The 21272-nt window shown below is 41.3% G+C and overlaps 1 protein-coding gene across 3 annotated transcripts; it reads left to right on the forward strand.

Moving 5' to 3' along the window:
- Positions 1-1280: 1280 nt before the first annotated feature.
- Positions 1281-21250, forward strand: trim55b (tripartite motif containing 55b). Of its 3 annotated transcripts, none has more exons than XM_034169669.1 (8): positions 1281-1776; positions 2189-2358; positions 6216-6393; positions 12712-12807; positions 17844-18077; positions 18186-18208; positions 20271-20395; positions 20502-21250. In XM_034169669.1, the coding sequence occupies exons 1-8, from the start codon at positions 1648-1650 to the stop codon at positions 20660-20662; spliced, it is 1116 nt and encodes a 371-aa protein (XP_034025560.1). In that variant the 5' UTR covers positions 1281-1647; the 3' UTR covers positions 20663-21250. The 3 variants fall into 3 exon arrangements, with proteins under 3 accessions (XP_034025560.1, XP_034025572.1, XP_034025564.1); XM_034169681.1 differs by having other exon boundaries at positions 6219-6393; XM_034169673.1 differs by having other exon boundaries at positions 1648-1776; positions 20271-20392.
- Positions 21251-21272: the final 22 nt, after the last annotated feature.

Here is a 21272-nt window from a genome sequence, read left to right on the forward strand (position 1 = left end):
TGCCTGTGAATGGCCTGTCAATGTTGTCCTGATCAGGACGTCTATTGTTTCCTACAGACTGATCACCTGGTAGGCCTACTGGGGGCAGTTCTTGGCCTCTGGTTCTTTCACAGGCTCACACACAAGTTCTAGCGCGACCAGCACTAGGTCTTACATTAGCTCCACCTGCTGTCCTTGCAGGCAGATCCTGATCACCTCACTTTGGTCATTAAATGTCTGCCTCAAGGCTTCTGCAGCAGTAAATCTTGCTATTCTGAGTCTGCTAGCTGTGATTCAATGCAAAATATTACAATATAGCAACTAGAAGTGAAAAATTACAATAAAAGCAAAGCCTATAATGTTAAAAAGCTTTCATCTTTCTGGAGTCATACATGGACCAACATAGTTTTCCATTATGCTCGCCACACCAGTGGGCCAATTCCTGCACAACATTATGAAAAGGTGTAGGAGAAATACATTGACAAATTCATGATAGGAAACATTTTGCAAGATGATATTTAATTCACAAGCTGGAGCAAAATAGTATCTTCCTGATCTTGGTTTTACATTGTGTTGTTGTATCTTTCTGCTACAGAACCTGCATATTGATCCGGATCACTCCCAGCAAATCCTGAGCCAGGATACAGATCACCTCCAAAATTCTGTGGAGTCTTCCATGCCCTAATATCTATATGTGTTGCAAATTTGGGTAGAATATGTGAAGTAGTTTTGACGTAATCCTTAAAAGTCTACAAAGTGAAATCCTAATCCAGAATCCAGATTCAGATCACCTCTAAAATTTAATGGAGTCTTCCAAGGCCTAACACCAGTGTGTGGTGAAAATTTGGTGAAAATCTGTTAAGTGGTTTTGACGTAATCCTTCAAAGCCTATATAAAGTAAAATCTTGATCCAGAATCTGGATCAGGATCCCCGTCCAAAACTTTCATCAAAATCCATGCAGTAGTTTTGATGTAATCCTGCTAAGAGACAGACAAATAAATAAATGAATGCCAATGATTTTATTACGTCCACCATACCTAAATGATTTGCATGCACAGTCATCATGGAACTGTGACGCTGTGCAGTTAACATAAAATTCAAACTGCAGTGTATATTTAACTGTAAAGGGTAAAAAAGTATTTCACACAAAATGGCCCTTTTAAGTTCTTTGATGCTCTGGGCTGTGATCAAAAGTACAGCGTGACAATATTTTAAGAACTGACTGTTTAAAATAAAGTTTGAACATAGCAAAATCTATGTAATGTTTGTACATAATGTTTGTATGTTCTCACTTAAAAAACAAACAAACAGGCATTGCTGCTACATGTGCACAAAGATTTAAACAAGCACACATTACAGTATACAAGTTACTGGTTATATATGAGTGTGGAGGAGGATAAAAAGGCTGATAGGCAGCTGTTGTGTCCTGCCTCCTGCATTTCAAATAAGGGCAAGGTAAAAATGGCAACCTGTGACGTGACAGCAATAAGCTGCTAAAAACAGAAGTGACACCAACAAGAAGCCTGCCAAGGCCAAAACAAGAGGCCTGTTCTTCAGCCTAACTACAGCAACGGCTTGACGCGGACTTACTCACATTCCCCAGCTGTGGCGTTGTTAAATTTGACTTTGGGAGTCTTTATTGTCTTGCTTAAAGCTTTTGTCCAAAGATGAATACCATGGAGAACTTGGAGAAACAGCTGATTTGTCCCATATGCCTGGAAATGTTTGCAAAGCCTGTTGTTATCCTCCCCTGTCAGCATAACCTCTGTAGAAAATGTGCCAATGACGTCTTCCAGGTAAGAACATTAACAAAAAAAGAAATCTTTACATTTCTTTCCTTTACCAAAACATGATTGTTATTGTGAGGAATATTGTTGTTTTAGTGTTGAAATTTAATTTTTTGTGTTGTTTACATACATATATGTAACTGAATTATCTTCCATCCTTTTTAACGTTAAAGAAAATAGTAAGTACATAGTTTAGATGTTGCTGCTGTCTTTGTGAAAACTCATTTTTTAAGCTGTGTCAGTTTGAAAATCAGAAATTTGAATGGTGGATTTGTAATCAGATTTATTAAAAAGGTTTATAATTTGTATTTCTTCCACTGTGTGGCACCTTAATCTTATTCATTTTGGATGATGAGATGATCTAACTATTAAAATGTGCAATGTCACATTAACTTTAGTTTTCATGTGTGCTGGTTCTCAGGCTTCAAATCCATATCTTCCAACAAGGAGCGGCTCACTGACGTCCGGTGGCCGATTTCGATGTCCGTCCTGCAGGCACGAGGTGGTACTGGACCGGCATGGTGTTTATGGGCTGCAGAGAAACTTGTTGGTTGAGAATATTATTGACATGTTCAAGCAGGGCTCCAGCAGGTGAGGCAGGTTGATAAAATGGTGATAATGGCCCAAAGTTAATTTCATGGTTTACCAGTCAAAACCCAACCCAAGACCAGATTTAAGAGCAAAACAGATATAAAGAGGAAGGTTTGAACTGTCATACAAGCACAAATACTGGAATGTTTACCCACCTTGGAGAGGTAATTCTAAAGAGAACATGAACTCTAAGACAATGGGCGCCCATTATCATGACATGGTATCCCATACATTTTCAGACAACTTGATAATCATCATCATCTTCTTCTTCTACTTCTTCTTCTACTTCTTCTTCTTCTTCTTGGCTGCTCCTGTTAGGGGTTATCACAGCAGATCATCCATCTCCATCTCACCCTGTAACTCTGCATCTTTTTCTGTTATACCAACCATCAGGGTGTCCTCCCTCACCTAATCCAGAAACCTCCTCTTTGGCCTCCGTCTTCTCCTTATGCCTGGTGGCTCCATCCTCAGCATCCTTCTCCCTATATACCCTGCATCACTCCTCTGTACATTGCCAGTCAATGTGATCTCTGTAATTTTGTCTCCAAACCGTCCAATGTTTGCTATCCCTCTGATATGTTCATTCTGAATCCTGCCCATCCTCATCAAAGTCAAGGAAAATGGAAACATCTTCATCTGTGCTACCTCTAGCTCCACATCCTGTCTTTTTGTTAGAGGCACCACCTCTAAGCTGTACAGCATAGCTGGTTTCACTATCACTACCGTTTTGTAATGTTGACCAGTTTTCTAGGTTTTATTCAAAATTCTACAACCCCAATTCCAATGAAGTTGGGACGTTGTGTAAAATGTAAATAAAAACAGAATACATTGATTTGAAATTACTCTTCATCCTATATTCAATGGAATACACAAGACAAGATATTTAATGTTCAAACTGATATACTTTATTGTTTTTGTGCAAATATTTGCTCATTTAGAAATGGATGCCTGGAACACGTTTCAAAAAAGCTGGGACAGTGGTATGTTTACCACTGTGTTACATCACCTTTCCTTCTAATAACAGTAAGTGTTTGGGAACTGAGGACACTAATTGTGAGTGTCATGATTGGGTATAAAAGGAGCATCTCCAAAAGGCTCAGCCATTCACAAGCAAAGATGGGATGAGGATCACCACTTTGTGGTACTACCACACAAAGCGAAAGTCATACATCAACAACATCCAGAAACGCCACCGCCTTCTCTGGGCCTGAGCTCATTTGAAATGGACAGACACAAAGTGGAAATGTGTGCTGTGGTCTGATGAGTCCACATTTCAAATTGTTTTTGGAAATCATGGACGTCATGTCCTCCAGACAAAAGAGGAAAAAGACCATCCAGATTGTTACTAGTACTAAGTTCAAAAGCCAGCATCTGTGATGGTACGGGGATGTGTTAGTGCCCATGGCATCGGCAACTTACACATCTGTGATGGCACCATCAATGCCAACCCACATTCTGCATGAGTTACAACAACATGGCTTCGTAGTAAAAGAGTGCGGGTACTAGACTGGCCTGCCTGTAGACAGGACCTGTCACCCACTGAAAATGTGTGGCACATTATGGAGCACAAAATACGACAACGGAGACCCCGGACTGTTGAACAACTGAAGTTGTACATCAAGCAAGAATGGGAAAGAATTCCACCTACGAAGCTTCAACAATTAGTGTCCTCAGTAACCAAACGCTTATTGAGTGTTGTTAGAAGGAAAGGTGATGTAACACAGTGGTAAACATACCACTGTCCCAGCTTTTTTGAAACATGTTGCAGGTATCCATTTCAAAATGATCAAATATTTGCACAAAAACAATAACGTTTATCAGTTTGAACATTAAATATCTTGTCTTTGTGGTGTATTCAATTGAATATAGGTTGAAGAAGATTTGTAAATCATTGTATTCTGTTTTTATTTACATTTTACACAACGCCCCAACTTCATTAGAATTGGGGTTGTACATGGTAAACTACATTTGGGCATAATTTAACACAGAATTTTAATCACATGTTCTAACATGCTAACTTATACCATAATGGTATGTTTACACATTTTACTAGACCTAGTATGCATTTGGAATAGGGGTACAGTAGAGCACCCATTGCTTGAGTTTTCAGCCATCTACTCTTGGCTAAAGATGGAAGAAACGTGTATTCCATTGTCAGTTATGGCTTAGGAGTCCAATCTTGGCTGCAAATAATTTGCAGCCGTCTAGCTAGCTCAGTTCAGTAAGGAGAGGTATTTTTATATGTATATGAGTCCAATTTAATGCTTGTATGATAATCAGAGAAATTCTTCAGATTTCTCCACACAGCTATCATTCTGTTTGTGTTGGATAGCCTGAAATACCGCAGGTCAGAGTTGGAGTGGATGACAAGGGTGATCACAGATCATTTCCCTAATCTGACTTGTTGATCATGTCACTGAGAGGCTTGACTGACATCAGATACAAATATTTAAATTTATATCGTCAAGACTCTCAACATACTATTTAATCAAGATCAGATAATAAGATAATAAGAGTGATGATTGGGTGATATCTCTGTTAAGACCCCGTCACACATAGCAAGAATGTGCAGGAACCATGCTCGACATGGCAAATATTGCCATAAACCAACACAGTCGGGAGGAAAAGAGGCGTGGTCAGCAGTGTCAGAATGCATCCGGATTACCTCGTGCACACCTGCATGATGGTATCCAAAGCACATGTAGATAACAGGTAGATGACACAGACTGTAGTCAGACGCCCAGGCACTGAAGACTGCCTGATATCCAAATGTATGGATGGAAAACACGAGTGCGCAGCGTGCGTGGCACACGTGCACCCCGCACACACACGTGGGGCTGAAATTATCACTCAGCCGTGTGTCTGTGCGTGTGTGTGTGTGTGTGTGTGTGTGTATGCATAACACTGCATGAGCCACTAAGCGCATGCAGGGTGCACGTGCGCGCATGCGCATGCCACTGGACAGTTTGATGGCAGTGGGCCAAGCAGTCCCATGCATCAGACGGAGAGCCTTTCCAGGGAACTTTAATTTCTTTTTGTATGTGTGTGTTTTGGCTCACTTCAGCAGCACAACACATTTCTAGACTATGGTTGAATTATCACATGGGATTTATTTTTTATTTTGCGTGAGAGGATTTTAACCACAAGCTGAGGTCCGGCTCCACGTCCATGTCCGCACTGTGAAACACTCCTGGACCGTTGTTGGAGGTGAGATTCATGTTTATTAATGCTGTCACGGCCTGGCACAACAGTTCCATATCATATCTCCTACAGAATTAGAAGGTGATCAAATATTTCTGCGGTGAGAACCGTTCAGCTCCGAGCCTGACGTGTGCAATGACGCATTACTGCGTTACAGCGCAGGGAGCTTTCGTTTTGATAGCCACTGTTCACATTCACTGTACATGATAATAATTATGAATTATTATCAAGATGAAGTGTGCCACATACATTTCAATACTTCCTTTGCGCTCTGGGGTGTGTGTGTGTGTGTGTGTGTGTGTGTGTGTGTGTGTGTGTGTGTGTGTGTGGGGTGCCGGTCATACCGGCAGGCTTTGCCATGCCAGATCCAGCTCGAGGTCTGAAATCGTTTCGGATCCCGTTTTGCCACCATCGGGATATCTAAATTGTGGTCAGATGGTCCTCAGATTGCACATGGACCACTGCTGGATAGGTGTCCCATCTCAATGATGCCCAGAGGGTTTCGAACATGTGCATCACACTCGGGGCTGATTCGTCATTCTGATGGCATTCTGCGTAATTCTGGCAATGTGTGACGGGGGTATTATTGTTAATGCAACATGACTGTGTGTGGTAATATGTGAAAATACACCTGCATTATTTTATACCTGCAACAGCAGCAAGCCAGCACCAGAGAAAAAGGAAGAAACACCCATGTGTGATATCCACGAGGATGAAAAGATCAATATTTACTGTGTGACCCACAGTGTGCCCACATGCTCCATGTGTAAGGTATTCGGATCTCACAAAGACTGTGAGGTGGCACCAATTACAAGCATCTACCAGACAAAGAAGGTGAGTGCTGTACACCCTTAGACTGTACTGAAACCCCCACCCCCTCAACCATATCCACTAACCCATTCCATTATTTTATGAAGATTAGTGTGTCACCTATTTTTTCATTTCAAGTTAAGCCATAATCACCAGGTATAGAAGCCTAAAGAGCTTTATCTCTCATTGGTAATGTGACATTTTGAAAATTGTAGAATGCAGCTAAGGACGAGTGGGAGCACTCAGAGATTGCAATATCCATGCCTTCCATTTTGGACATTGCGTCCTAAAACGAAGTCCTCTACAGGTCCCGAGGCCCACTGTCTATCCCTGCATTCTATCACACAGACTCATGCAAATTAGTTATTTGAGATTCCATAATAGTTCATCGGAATAGCCATCTTTAATATCCTCTCTCTATGTAAGCATTGACCCTAAATTTCAACTTTGGCCCGTGATCTTGATTATTATCGATTTTTTTCTAAAAATAAAATCACTTTGTCCTTGACTGACCCGTAGTCCACCAAGGTAGGTGGAAAGCAGAAGAAAATTCTTTGAATTGTTTTGTTCATACATAAGTGGATGGACGGACAGGACCAAAAACAATACTCCACAGGTGCTTCCTCTGCCTGTGAGTGCAAAGACATGTTCGGGCACTCTGATGAATAGTTTTGAGCTTTGTAAACAATCACATGTAACTGATTATAAAACTCTAGCCCTTTGGTAGTTTGTTGGAATCTTTGTCTCAGGTCAGCCAAGCACTTGGTGCTCCCTCATGGCTATGGTTGAAACCACATAGCTGACCAGCCCTGAAATGAACTTCAAAATCACATTCTGTCATCCACCAAATACATTTAAATGAGATGCTGTGGGGTAAAGTGAGATATCCCACAAAATCAAAAATTTTAGGAAAATTAAATTATAATATTCCCAATATTATAAGACTTAAGGCTTGAGGCTGAGTGGATTCTTGTCATTTGACTGGTGCTTTGTAATTCACGTGTCATGGATTATTCATCCCATTTGTGTTGCATTGCATTTAGAGTGCAATTTGGTTCCATTTAGAGTGCAAATTTGGTTCCATAAGTTTGGTACCATTGCACTCTGCACGCGCGCGCCCACACACATACATGCACAAAACAAATCCACTGCGCTGTAAAATCAAATCAAATCAAATCAAATCAATTTTACTTATATAGCGCCAAATCATAACAAACAGTTGCCCCAAGGCGCTTTATATTGTAAGGCAAAGCCATACAATAATTACGGAAAAACCCCAACGGTCAAAACGACCCCCTGTGAGCAAGCACTTGGCGACAGTGGGAAGGAAAAACTCCCTTTTAACAGGACAAAACCTCCAGCAGAACCAGGCTCAGGGAGGGGCAGTCTTCTGCTGGGACTTGCTGGGGCTGAGGGAGAGAACCAGGAAAAAGACATGCTGTGGAGGGGAGCAGAGATCAATCACTAATGATTAAATGCAGAGTGGTGCATACAGAGCAAAAAGAGAAAGAAACACTCAGTGCATCATGGGAACCCCCCAGCAGTCTAAGTCTATAGCAGCATAACTAAGGGATGGTTCAGGGTCACCTGATCCAGCCCTAACTATAAGCTTTAGCAAAAAGGAAAGTTTTAAGCCTAATCTTAAAAGTAGAGAGGGTGTCTGTCTCCCTGATCCGAATTGGGAGCTGGTTCCAGAGGAGAGGAGCCTGAAAGCTGAAGGCCCTGCCTCCCGCGCTCTATTGGGGTGATATGGTACTATGAGGTCCCTAAGATAAGATGGGACCTGATTATTCAAAACCTTATAAGTAAGAAGAAGAATTTTAAATTCTATTCTAGAATTAACAGGAAGCCAATGAAGAGAGGCCAATTTGGGTGAAATATGCTCTCTCCTTCTAGTCCCCGTCAGTACTCTAGCTGCAGCATTTTGAATTAACTGAAGGCTTTTCAGGGAACTTTTAGGACAACCTGATAATAATGAATTAAAATAGTCCAGCCTAGAGGAAATAAATGCATGAATTAGTTTTTCAGCATTACTCTGAGACAAGACCTTTCTAATTTTAGAGATATTGCACAAATGCAAAAAAGCAGTCCTACATATTTGCTTAATATGCGTATTGAATGACATATCCTGATCAAAAATGACTCCAAGATTTCTCACAGTATTACTAGAGGTCAGGGTAATGCCATCCAGAGTAAGGATCTGGTTAGACACCATGTTTCTAAGATTTGTGGGGCCAAGTACAATAACTTCAGTTTTATCTTAATTTAAAAGCAGGAAATTAGAGGTCATCCATGTCTTTATGTCTGTAAGACAATCCTGCAGTTTAGCTAATTGGTGTGTGTCCTCTGGCTTCATGGATAGATAAAGCTGGGTATCATCTGCGTAACAATGAAAATTTAAGCAATGCTGTCTAATAATACTGCCTAAGGGAAGCATGTATAAAGTGAATAAAATTGGTCCTAGCACAGAACCTTGTGGAACTCCATAATTAACCTTAGTCTGTGAAGAAGATTCCCCATTTACATGAACAAATTGTAATCTATTAGATAAATATGATTCAAACCACCGCAGCACAGTGCCTTTAATACCTATGGCATGCTCTAATCTCTGTAATAAAATTTTATGGTCAACAGTATCAAAAGCAGCACTGAGGTCTAACAGAACAAGCACAGAGATGAGTCCACTGTCTGAGGCCATAAGAAGATCATTTGTAACCTTCACTAATGCTGTTTCTGTACTATGATGAATTCTAAAACCTGACTGAAACTCTTCAAATAGACCATTCCTCTGCAGATGATCAGTTAGCTGTTTTACAACTACCCTTTCAAGAATTTTTGACAGAAAAGGAAGGTTGGAGATTTGCCTATAATTAGCTAAGATAGCTGGGTCAAGTGATGGCTTTTTAAGTAATGGTTTAATTACTGCCACCTTAAAAGCCTGTGGTACATAGCCAACTAATAAAGATAGATTGATCATATTTAAGATCAAAGCATTAATTAATGGTAGGGCTTCCTTGAGCATGTTGTGTGGGCCGCTGAAGAGGAGGTACTGCTGGCCCACCACCACCAGAGGGCGCCCTGCCTGGAGTGCGGGCTCCAGGCACCAGAGGGCGCTGCCGCATCATGGGAGTAGCCTGGGTGACAGCTGTCACCCATCACCAGACACAGCTGTTCTACTCAGCACCGAGGTATATCAGGAGGACGGCGTCTCCACCTCAGTGCCGAGATATCGCCTTAAGACTGAGGTAACGTTCTCTGCCTTCATATTCTGAATAACCAGTTAAGATTTGTAAACCGTTTCAGGACTGCTGACTACTAACAGCTAAATTGCTTGGATAAGTACTCACCTTCCTGCTGTATATTGTCAAGAGGTGGAGGCGGCTTCTCCCCTCTCCGTGGCTGGGTGCTGTCGCATCCACATCTGTGTGTTGTTGCTCTCTCCTGCCAGCAGTACCGGATCCGACGAGTGGAGGCAGTGGCCACCTGGGAATTCGGGACTTGGCGGTTCCAGTATTTCCGGGGTTCGGTGGCAGAGGAGATCTGGGTGGTTCCGGTTCGACTGAGACGGACGTCTCCTACCTTCGAGCCTGCCCACACGACACCAGAGGAATTCGGTGTAAACCCAAATTGTCAATTGTTGTATTGGTTGTGCATTTTCACAACAGTAAAACTTGTTATTTACTTTCTCCATTGTCCGTTCATTGCGCCCCCTGTTGTGGGTCCGTGTTCCTACACTTTCACAACAGAGCAGCCTGGTAGGAATGGGGTCTAAGACATGTTGATGGTTTGGAGGAAGTAACTAATGAAAATAACTCAGACAGAACAATCGGAGAGAAAGAGTCTAACCAAATACCAGCATCACTGAAAGCAGCCAAAGATAACGATATGTCTTTGGGATGGTTATGAGTAATTTTTTCTCTAATAGTTAAAATTTTATTAGCAAAGAAAGTCATGAAGTCATTACTAGTTAAAGTTAAAGGAATACTCGGCTCAATAGAGCTCTGACTCTTTGTCAGCCTGGCTACAGTGCTGAAAAGAAACCTGGGGTTGTTCTTGTTTTCTTCAATTAGTGATGAGTAGTAAGATGTCCTAGCTTTACGGAGGGCTTTTTATAGAGCAACAGACTCTTTTTCCAGGCTAAGTGAAGATCTTCTAAATTAGTGAGACGCCATTTCCTCTCCAACTTACGGGTTATCTGCTTTAAGCTGCGAGTTTGTGAGTTATACCACGGAGTCAGGCACTTCTGATTTAAGGCTCTCTTTTTCAGAGGAGCTACAGCATCCAAAGTTGTCCTCAATGAGGATGTAAAACTATTGATGAGATAATCTATCTCACTTACAGAGTTTAGGTAGCTACTCTGCACTGTGTTGGTATATGGCATTGGAGAACATAACAAAGAAGGAATCATATCCTTAAACCTAGTTACAGCGCTTTCTGAAAGACTTCTACTGTAATGAAACTTATTCCCCACTGCTGGGTAGTCCATTAAAGTAAATGTAAATGTTATTAAGAAATGATCAGACAGAAGGGGGTTTTCAGGGAATACTGTTAAGTCTTCAATTTCCATACCATAAGCCAGAACAAGATCTAAGGTATGATTAAAGTGGTGGGTGGGCTCATTTACATTTTGAGCAAAGCCAATCGAGTCTAACAATAGATTAAATGCAGTGTTGAGACTGTCATTCTCAGCATCTGTGTGGATGTTAAAATCGCCCACTATAATTATCTTATCTGAGCTAAGCACTAAGTCAGACAAAAGGTCCGAAAATTCATAGAGAAACTCACAGTAACGACCAGGTGGACGATAGATAACAACAAATAAAACTGGTTTTTGGGACTTCCAATTTGGATGGCAAGACTAAGAGTCAAGCTTTCAAATGAATTAAAGCTCTGCCTGGGTTTTTGATTAATTAATAAGCTGGAGTGGAAGATTGCTGCTAAAAGTCTGATGTGACTTTTTTCGCTGCACTGAGGAAATACGAGGTCTGTTAGAAAAGTATCGGACCTTTTTTTTTTTTCAAAAACTATATGGATTTGAATCACGTGCGATTACATCAGACAAGCTTGAACCCTAATGGGCATGCGAGAGTTTTTTCACGCCTGTCGGTTATGTAATTTGCCTGTGGGCTGGCTTTGAGTGAGGAGTGGTCCACCCCTCCCGTCAGAATCTCTTTGTCTGAGAACTTCCTGAGAGACTGACACTTTGCTTGATCAAAATTTTTTCAAAAACTGTGAGGCACATCGAAGTGGACACCATTCGAGAAATTCAGCTGGTTTTCTGTGAAAATTTTAACGGCTGATGAGAGATTATGGACTGTTGCTGTCGCTTTAAGGACTGCCCACGGAGTGGGACATCGCTACGCGCCCTGAGCCGCTGCTGTCTACCTGTTTCAAGCTGAAAGCTTCCAAATTTAAGCCTCTGTTGACCCAGGACGTCGTGAGAGAACAGAGAACTTTCAGAAGAGGTCGGGATCAGCAGTTTATCCGGACATTCCACTGTTAAAGGAGATTTTGTAATGAAAGAAAGTGCGGACGGGTTCGATAGGTACGATAAAAACATGCGCTTGTCTCCATCCTCTCCTGTGAGTGAAACAGAGAAACAGCAGAGCTTTTTTTGTTGTTGTTGTTTTGGAATCTGGACTCAGTCTGTTAGTGTGATTTGGGGTAAACACGTTTTCCAGTGCACCTGTTTAACTTTTATTCTTCACAAAGTTGTGATCTTTGCACCTCTTCTACCTTTGACTTATCCTTTTGACTTGACCCTGTCGTGGATGTGCAACACTTAAAAGCACTGACTTCTCCTCTTTGCTCCCCCGCCAACACTGCGCCTGCTGGACTCTAAACCACGTTCTGGACAGATGTGCTAGGTTGAGATTAATAAGTGCAAATTTCGTCTCCACATTATCTGCATATTATCACTTACATGTATGTTTACAAGTCTAAATACTTTAATACTTTGTTCTGTGTTTACAAAGTTCAGTGCAATGTTCAGTCTACTGTGGTTGCACAAATCAGTTTTTTTTTTAAATAATGGTGATGTATTTATTTATTTAAAATGTTATATTTATTTCTTGTCATGTTTGGTGCCATTGTTAATGCAAAATTATTTATTTGCAGCTGTTTTCCCAACATTAATAAATTTTTCTTAAAATAATAACTCAATATTAATTTAATATTGAGTATTGACAAGTTATTTTTGAAATAAAAAGAACTGCACTGACAAATTCTGAATTAGTGTTCATTTTGGGGGGGAAGGCACCACAATGCATTTGTGCTCAGGGCACCCAAATGGCTAGCACTGGCCCTGCTTTTTACCCAGACTTATTTTCTCTTTCTTGACAGACGGAGCTGAGTGACGGGATTGCCATGATGGTCGGTAACAACGACAGGATGCAAGGCATCATTAGTCAGCTAGAGGAGGCCTGTCGTGTCATAGAGGTCAGTGTCCAGCTGCCTCAGCATTTCCTGCCATGTTTATATGGTTGTGCACCTGCACCCACCTGCATAGAGACACAAACAATGTCCAGGTCAGAGTGAAGGTATTGAATAATTTTACTCCATGTGTCACTTTGACCAATTATATATATTCACTAGCGTGTTGCCCGTGCGGATCCATGGACTCTGGATTGGGTAGTGTGTATAAATTAGGTAGCTGACATTTTTCAAGGGTGGTAATAAATTATGCAAAGTTTCTGTAATGAGTTGGAATGGCATGCGATTTAGAAGAACTCAATCCTTTTATTCCAATTTTATTCACTTTATACATGCTTCCCTTAGGCAGTATTATTAGACAGCATTGCTTAAATTTTCATTGTTATGCAGATGATACCCAGCTTTATCTATCCATGAAGCCAGAGGACACACACCAATTAGCTAAACTGCAGGATTGTCTTACAGACATAAGGACATGGATGACCTCTAATTTCCTGCTTTTAAACTCAGATAAAACTGAAGTTATTGTACTTGGCCCCACAAATCTTAGAAACATGGTGTCTAACCAGATCCTTACTCTGGATGGCATTACGCTGACCTCTAGTAATACTGTGAGAAATCTTGGAGTCATTTTTGATCAGGATATGTCATTCAAAGCGCATATTAAACAAATATGTAAGACTGCTTTTTTGCATTTACGCAATATATCTAAAATTAGAAAGGTCTTGTCTCAGAGTGATGCTGAAAAACTAATTCATGCATTTATTTCCTCTAGGCTGGACTATTGTAATTCATTATTATCAGGTTGTCCTAAAAGTTCCCTGAAAAGCCTTCAGTTAATTCAAAATGCTGCAGCTAGAGTACTGACGGGGACTAGAAGGAGAGAGCATATCTCACCCATATTGGCCTCTCTTCATTGGCTTCCTGTTAATTTTAGAATAGAATTTAAAATTCTTCTTCTTACTTATAAGGTTTTGAATAGTCAGATCCCTTCTTATCTTAGGGACCTCATAGTACCATATCACCCCAATAGAGCGCTTCGCTCTCAGACTGCAGGCTTACTTGTAGTTCCTAGGGTTTGTAAGAGTAGAATGGGAGGCAGAGCCTTCAGCTTTCAGGCTCCTCTCCTGTGGAACCAGCTCCCAATTCGGATCAGGGAGACAGACACCCTCTCTACTTTTAAGATTAGGCTTAAAACTTTCCTTTTTGCTAAAGCTTATAGTTAGGGCTGGATCAGGTGACCCTGAACCATCCCTTAATTATGCTACTATAGACTTAGACTGCTGGGGGGTTCCCATAATGCATTGAGTGTTTCTTTCTCTTTTTGCTCTGTATGCACCACTCTGCATTTAATCATTAGTGATTGATCTCTGCTCCCCTCCACAGCATGTCTTTTTCCCGGTTCTCTCCCTCAGCCCCCCAACCAGTCCCAGCAGAAGACTGCCCCTCCCTGAGCCTGGTTCTGCTGGAGGTTTCTTCCTGTTAAAAGGGAGTTTTTCCTTCCCACTGCTGCCAAGTGCTTGCTCACAGGGGGTCGTTTTGACCGTTGGGGTTTTTCCGTAATTATTGTATGGCTTTGCCTTACAATATAAAGTGCCTTGGGGCAACTGTTTGTTGTGATTTGGCGCTATATAAATAAAATTGATTTGATTTGATTTGATTTGATTTCCAGCTAATTACGTAATTTTTAATGTTAATTTACTATCTTAATGTATTTATCAATTGTTTAGGTTCTTGTTATCTTATACACACTATTATTATCAGTATTGTTATTATTATTTTATTCTATGTTGTCATTTGATTTTTAAATGAACCACAATGAAAATAAATGTTTTCACTTGTGGCATCCATGTATTTTTGATGTATTTACAATTATGTTATGTACAGTGTTGCCACAGTTACTTTGAAAAAGTAATCCAATTACTGATTACTCCTTGAAAAAGTAACTTAGTTACTTTACTGATTACTCAGTTGTAAAAGTAACTAAGTTAGATTACTAGTTACTTTTTTAGTTACTTTCCCCCGCTGCCGACAACAACCCTCTGCCACCTCAACATGACAATGATACTTGTTTTGCCAAAACTCACTTTATAGTCACCCTTTCTTGACTTCAATGAAAATAAATACTTGTTTTATAAAAAGTAAAATAAAGACCTCTTTCTTGACCTCATATTTAACAGTTGACAGCACTGTAACAGTAAAACTTGCAATTTCTAACCTACATTGTTTATAAATGTAACTATTAAATTCTAACATTTAAATTCTCTCTAAACATTTACTTGTCAAAATTATTATTATTATTATAAGTAGTATTAGTAGTTGTAGTAAAAAAAGACTTCAAAACTGGACCTTTAATCTAGGGGTGTTGTGTGTGTGGGGGGGGGGGGCACATCCCTCCCCCACACCACCATTCCATATGGATTCGCCCCTGCTTTGGCGTTTGAGCACAAAGAATGGATAACATTTATTTATGCAGAAAACATGACCAGATTTACAGGTAAGAAAGTTTTATTGCGTTTTCACATCTTGTGGTCCTCAGAAAGAGAGTTTAGATGCATTTGAGTGGAAAATAGTGTTAGTTGTTGACACGTCGCGGAGGATCAGCTGCTTTTAGCTGTTTTAGATGGAGCGGCTCAGCTCAGAATTCTAAATAAAGGAGAAAAAAGCATAAAAATGTCTTTGTAAAGCTCAGTGCAGGTGTGCTGTTGTCACTGTGCTTTAAGAGGTGAGGACGAGTCGTAGCTGCTGCAGAAAACCGCGGATGAAAAGCTCACAGCTCGCTTAAAGTGGGCAGTTCAGTCGAACCCCGACCCCCTGCCCATGGATCAAGTTTAATGCTGCTATCGACCCACAATGCAAAAATAATAGTAACGCACAGTCATCTGACTACGCACAGTAATCTGATTACTGATTTGGAAAGATTAACGCGTTAGATTACTTGTTACTAAAAAAAAGGTGGTCAGATTACCGGAGCACTGGTTATGTACTTTAACATTAAACTTACTAATTAAGAGGATGCAGGCACTCACGCTTTTAATATAAAGATGATTTACTGCCCCCTGCTGGAATGACACGTGACTCCAGAATGTAGTTAGCAATGTTAACTAATATCCATAGCTTCTCCAAAAACATTGGTGCAGGAAGGGGCACCAGCCCTTGTTCTGCCTCAGGAAGCTGTCCTACTTCCACATCGCCCCAACCATGTTAACAGTATTTTATCGTGTTTTTATTGAATCTGTTTTATCTTTCTCTTTGGTGGCATGGTTTGGCAGTCTGACACTGAAGAATAGGAACAGCTAGGGTCAGATTATTCAGTGGTCCAGTCGGCTGAATGGTGAGTCACAGCTGAGTTTAGAGTCCCTGTATACCAAACAATTACAGCCTCTGTAACGTTGCCCTCTGGCTAACAAATTTCAGGTCCTACCGTTTGGCCGTAGGTACAAAGTCCCAAGGTGTAGGACAAAACGCTACAGGAGTAGTTTTGTCCCAGTGGCAATTGTGCATTTGAATAAATCTTAGCAGGGTTTGCACATATTTATATATTTATTTGCCTTTTGCACATCAATTTTTATGCTGGCCATCTTTTAGTGGCTTCTCCTGATGCTTGTTTTTAGTGGTTCAGTAAGTTTGTGAGTGCCCGGTTGTGTCTGTGTTATACTTTTGTTTTGGATATGTTCTTTATTAGTGTTTTCAGTGTTTTCATTGTTATTGATGTGCCTGATTAACATGGACGCTCTTTTCTGTTTGCTGCAAGACAAATCTACCTACAGGTACAAATAAAGTCACCTGAACCTGAACCTGAACATTAGTCCTATCAATGTTCCATTTTGGCGCCATTCATCCTTGACCCAAAATACATAAACACACCAAGTGGAAAATGTCAGCTGTCCTCAGTTTCTCTGTGATCAAAGTTACAAGCAAGCACGCACACACGCCAGCTTTTTGTCTTTTCCGCATTCTGCTGCAAGCAGGTGCTTCTAATTTTAGACACAAACAGAGACGTGGCAGAAGACATCAAACACAATACACTTCTCCCTTATGGTACCAACAACAAAGCTAAACTAGCTAACTAACTAACCTGATTACACCGACTGAACTACAAAAACACAATAAATCAATAACATTAACAACACTGTTAAACTAACATGAACCAGAAAAACAACATTTAAAACCCCCAAGCCCCAAACTCCAAAGATGCACTGCAGCACAACATCCATTGTATGCTGGCTAAATAAAACTGCTCATTTCTCCCAAAGTATTTGCCCTATCAACTGTCCGTTTTTGCAGCGTTCATCCTTGACACAAAATACATAAGCATACCAAATAGCAAATGCACCTCTCCCCGGTTTCCATGTGATTGAAGCTATACACACGTACGCATGCACACAGAGGCCACTTGGCTATTATAATATAGATATTATCTGTTGTTAATATGAAAATTTTCTTCTGCACAAGTTGCATGTAAACCTCTATACAGTATGTGACTCCAATTATTGAATAGCAAAAAACAAGCAGTACAACTAAATATTAAATAATGCAGGAAAAATATTGATATATTTGAATATTTATGTCACACTCAGTATTACTTTAGGGTTTTTATTTGTTGTTTGTTATATGCTTATCTACATGAATTTAGTCGACACACAATTCTGCCTGTCATCCACTGACATCAAAACAGTGCAGAGAAACTGATGGAAGCAGATCAGACAGCTTTCCAATAGGTCTTGCATGGAAGTTACACCTAATAAATATGAAGCTAACGTAGCTCCAGTCCCACGTGTGTCACTCTTATTGCCAGCACTCAGCACGAAGTTGCAGAATGAGCTTTCCTGTGCTCCCTGCACGTACATTATTTGTAGTTAATATCTTACTGCTTGGTAGTAATATGGTGATATTTAAAGTGTTGGTATTGAATGTCCTGCTGTTCCTTCAAACTAAAATCAGTGTACTTCTGTCATCTACAAAACCACAATGAATCTGAATGTCTCTGCTTCTGTGTGTGTGTCTCTTGTCACCATGTGTCCATTGTCATGAATGTGTAGGAGAACAGTCGAAGGCAGAAAACTTTGGTGTGTGAGAAGTTTGACCAGCTCTACTCCATCCTGGAGGAGAAGAAGAGGGAGATGAGTCAGAGGGTGACGGCCGAGCAGGAAGAGAAGGTCAATTATATCCGTGCCCTGAGCCGGAAGTATGGTGACCATTTGGAGGAGAGTTGTAAAGTAGTGGAGATGGGGATCCAGACCATGGAGGAACCAGAGATGGCAGTTTTCCTGCAGGTCAGAGTTAACAATACACATGTGTTTTGTAGTGCTGAGAAGTCGTGAGCGTTATCAGGACATCAGGTTTCTCATTAGATTCTGTTTTTTCCCTTCATTCTCTCTTAGAACACAAAGCCTCTCCTCAAAAAGTGAGTCTTCTTCTTTATGTATATATTGTCCCCACTTTCACGTGGGAGTGTGTTCTTCCTTAAAATTGAGCCCCCATTGCTGGTTAGTGGTTAGTGCACTTGGTTTCAGTGTGGAAGGTTCCTGGTTCAAACTTCAACTGCCACATTTCTCCATGTAATGTGGAGTTGTGTCAAGAAGGGCATCTGGCGTAAAACCTCAACCAATTCTACATGCAGATCCACCTTGGATTTGCTCAGATCCCTTTTTGTACAGTACAGTACAGTACAGTAGAACAAATGCAATACCGTCCCTGCTGCACCAATTCTCTGGCCAATCTCACGCTCCATTGCCCCCTCACTCGTAAACAAGACCATGAGGTACTTCAACTCTTTCACTTGGGGTAAGACCTCATTCCCTACCCGGAGAAGGCAATCCATTGGTTTCTTGCTTTTTAACCATGGCCTCACACTTGGCTGTGAACCAACCCAGTGAGTGCTGGAGGTCACAGGCCAATGAAGCCAGCAGGACAACATCATCTGCAAAAAGCAGTGGTGAGACACTGAGCCCACCAAACTGAAGACCTCGATATCCTGCCCATGAATATCACAAACAGGATTGACCAAGTTCAGCCCTGGCGGAGGCCAACCCCCACCGGAAACAAGTCTGACTTGCTGCTGAGAACTTGAAGACAGCTCTCGCTTTGTGAGTACAGAGATTGGATGTCCCTGAGAAGGGACTCCCTCACTCCATACTCCCGCAGCACCTCCCACAATATCTCATGGGGTACCTGATCTTACGCCTTCTCCAAGTCCACGAAACGTGTAGACTGGACGGGCATACTCCCAGGCACCCTCCAGGATCCTTGTGAGAGTGAAGAGCTGGTCAGTTGCTCCACGGCAAGGACGGAACCCGCATTGTTCCTTTTCAATCAGAGGTTTGACTATCGTTTCAGTCTGATGTAGGAGTTCCTCAAAGTGTTCATTCCAGCGCCCAATTACCTCCTCAGTTGAGGTCAAAAGAGTCAAATCCTTACTGTATACAGCTTGGATGGTTCCATGTTTTCCTCTAATGAGGTGCCTCACAGCCTGCCAGAAGCAGCTTGGTGCTGACTGAAAGTCCTTCCCCATAGTTACTTTGAACTCCTCACACACCCGCTGCTTTGCTTCCCTTCAGGCCTGTCGGTACCAACTGCCTCCGGAGTCCTCCGTGATAACATATCTCAGAAGGACTCCTTCTTCAGTCAGATGGCTTCCCTGACCACTGGTGTCCACCACGGTGTTTGAGGCTCGCTGCCACCTGAGGCACCTAAGACCTTCAGACTACAGCTCACCGCTGCAGCTTCAGCAGTGGAAGCTTTGAACATTTCCCATTCTGGTTCAGTAGCTCCCAACTTACACAGGGATGCCAGAAAAGCTTCGCCAGAGGTGTGAGTTGAAGATCTGTTGGACAGTGGGCTCCTCCTGATGTTCCCACTTCACCCGCATTGTATGTTCTGGTCAGGAAAGCATCAAAGTGTGTGAGCAAGAATGGCAGTCACCTGCCACAGCTCCCTGAGGTGAAGCATTGCAGCAACTTTTACCATTATTGTTTGCTTTTATTTATTTATGCTTTCAATGCAGTTTTGTCTTATTTTAATGCACCAGTGCACATCTTTGTGTACCAAAGCAGAGTGTAAATGGGTCATGAACCCACACTTGCCATACATATCTGAATATTGTGCCACGCTTGACCTTAGACCAAGATTTTGGTGGTCTATGATGGAATTGCATTCTGCTTTCTCACAGAGGCAATGCACTGACACTGTGCTTGACCACACCTCATTTTAATACCAACCTGCCCATGGGCAAACAGATGAGTGCAGCCGCATTCACATTTTAAAGAAAGCAGGTGCAGAGCACAGAAATGATGACTGCATCAGGTAGAAACTAGCAATGTTGTGTTGAGACTGCTCACTAGTGTTGCCCATCTGATGACATTGATTGTTGGTTTTCTTGTGTAGGTTCTAGTCAGTATGACTAGAAAGTAAATTATGATTGTGCTCAACACATGTTTGAAAAACTTAAACATATCTTTTGCTACCAGGATTGCAGATGCGTCCAGTACAGCACACTTGGGCAAAGTTGAGCGTGGCTATGAGAATATGGACCACTACAGCGTAGACTTCAAAAAAGAGGGCAAAGCCCTGTGCAGCATTGACTTCATCCGAGGTCAGAAGGAACAGAAACGTTACACTCACTCCCCACGTGTTCATTTAATTTAATTTAATTAGCGTGTTTTTGGCTTTTATTTCCTCCTGTGCACGTCTGTCTGCAGATGATGATGATGATGAAGAGGAAGAGGATGAGGATGGAGAGGCGGGCGCTGAGGACACAGAGGCAGCACTGCCTGCTTCAGTAGGCGGTGCTGTTACAGACGCATCCCCCCAGCAGATTAACTCCTCCCCTCACACACCCAGGAGCGCTACCTCGACCTAGCTGCCAGCCATTGGCCCTGATGTCAGCTGTGGATTTTTTGTTTGTTTGTTTTTTCCTCATATTGGGAGGAAGTGGTAGATTTAGATCTGCATTGGTGGGAAAGTTTGAATTGCAACAGACAAATATTGTTGTACATACAACATCAGGAACTGCAAAGAGGTTCCATTTGTCATAAATCTTGTTGAATTAATACGGTTTAAGGACCTGTTGTGTCTTGGTGGAGGTATGCACTCTACTCAGCCTCCTCTTAGTTGATGTCATGTTCACGTGCACAATTACTCCCTGAGTGATCTGTTTTCTGACTGAAAACATATTTATATTTTTCAATCACTGGTTTTTGAAGAATAAATTCATTTAATATATATTTTTATGTACTTTTGTGACTCACTATTTAAACTACATCATTTGACAAGATGGCCTCAGGATTTTCTCCTTATTGTATAGTTTTGTTTTTTTGTTTTTTTTTTATGAGTGAAACACTTTCTGAGAAAGACACCAGACTATGAACTGGCACTGTGACATTTCAGCTGTTAGGTGCTGTATTCTATGTTATATAGCTTACAAATATAAATATATTTTCCTATTGCAGAGAAAAATATCTTTGGTCAAT

The sequence above is a fragment of the Thalassophryne amazonica genome, chromosome 1, assembly GCF_902500255.1.
Source record: "Thalassophryne amazonica chromosome 1, fThaAma1.1, whole genome shotgun sequence".
Taxonomy (NCBI): Eukaryota; Metazoa; Chordata; class Actinopteri; order Batrachoidiformes; family Batrachoididae; genus Thalassophryne; species Thalassophryne amazonica.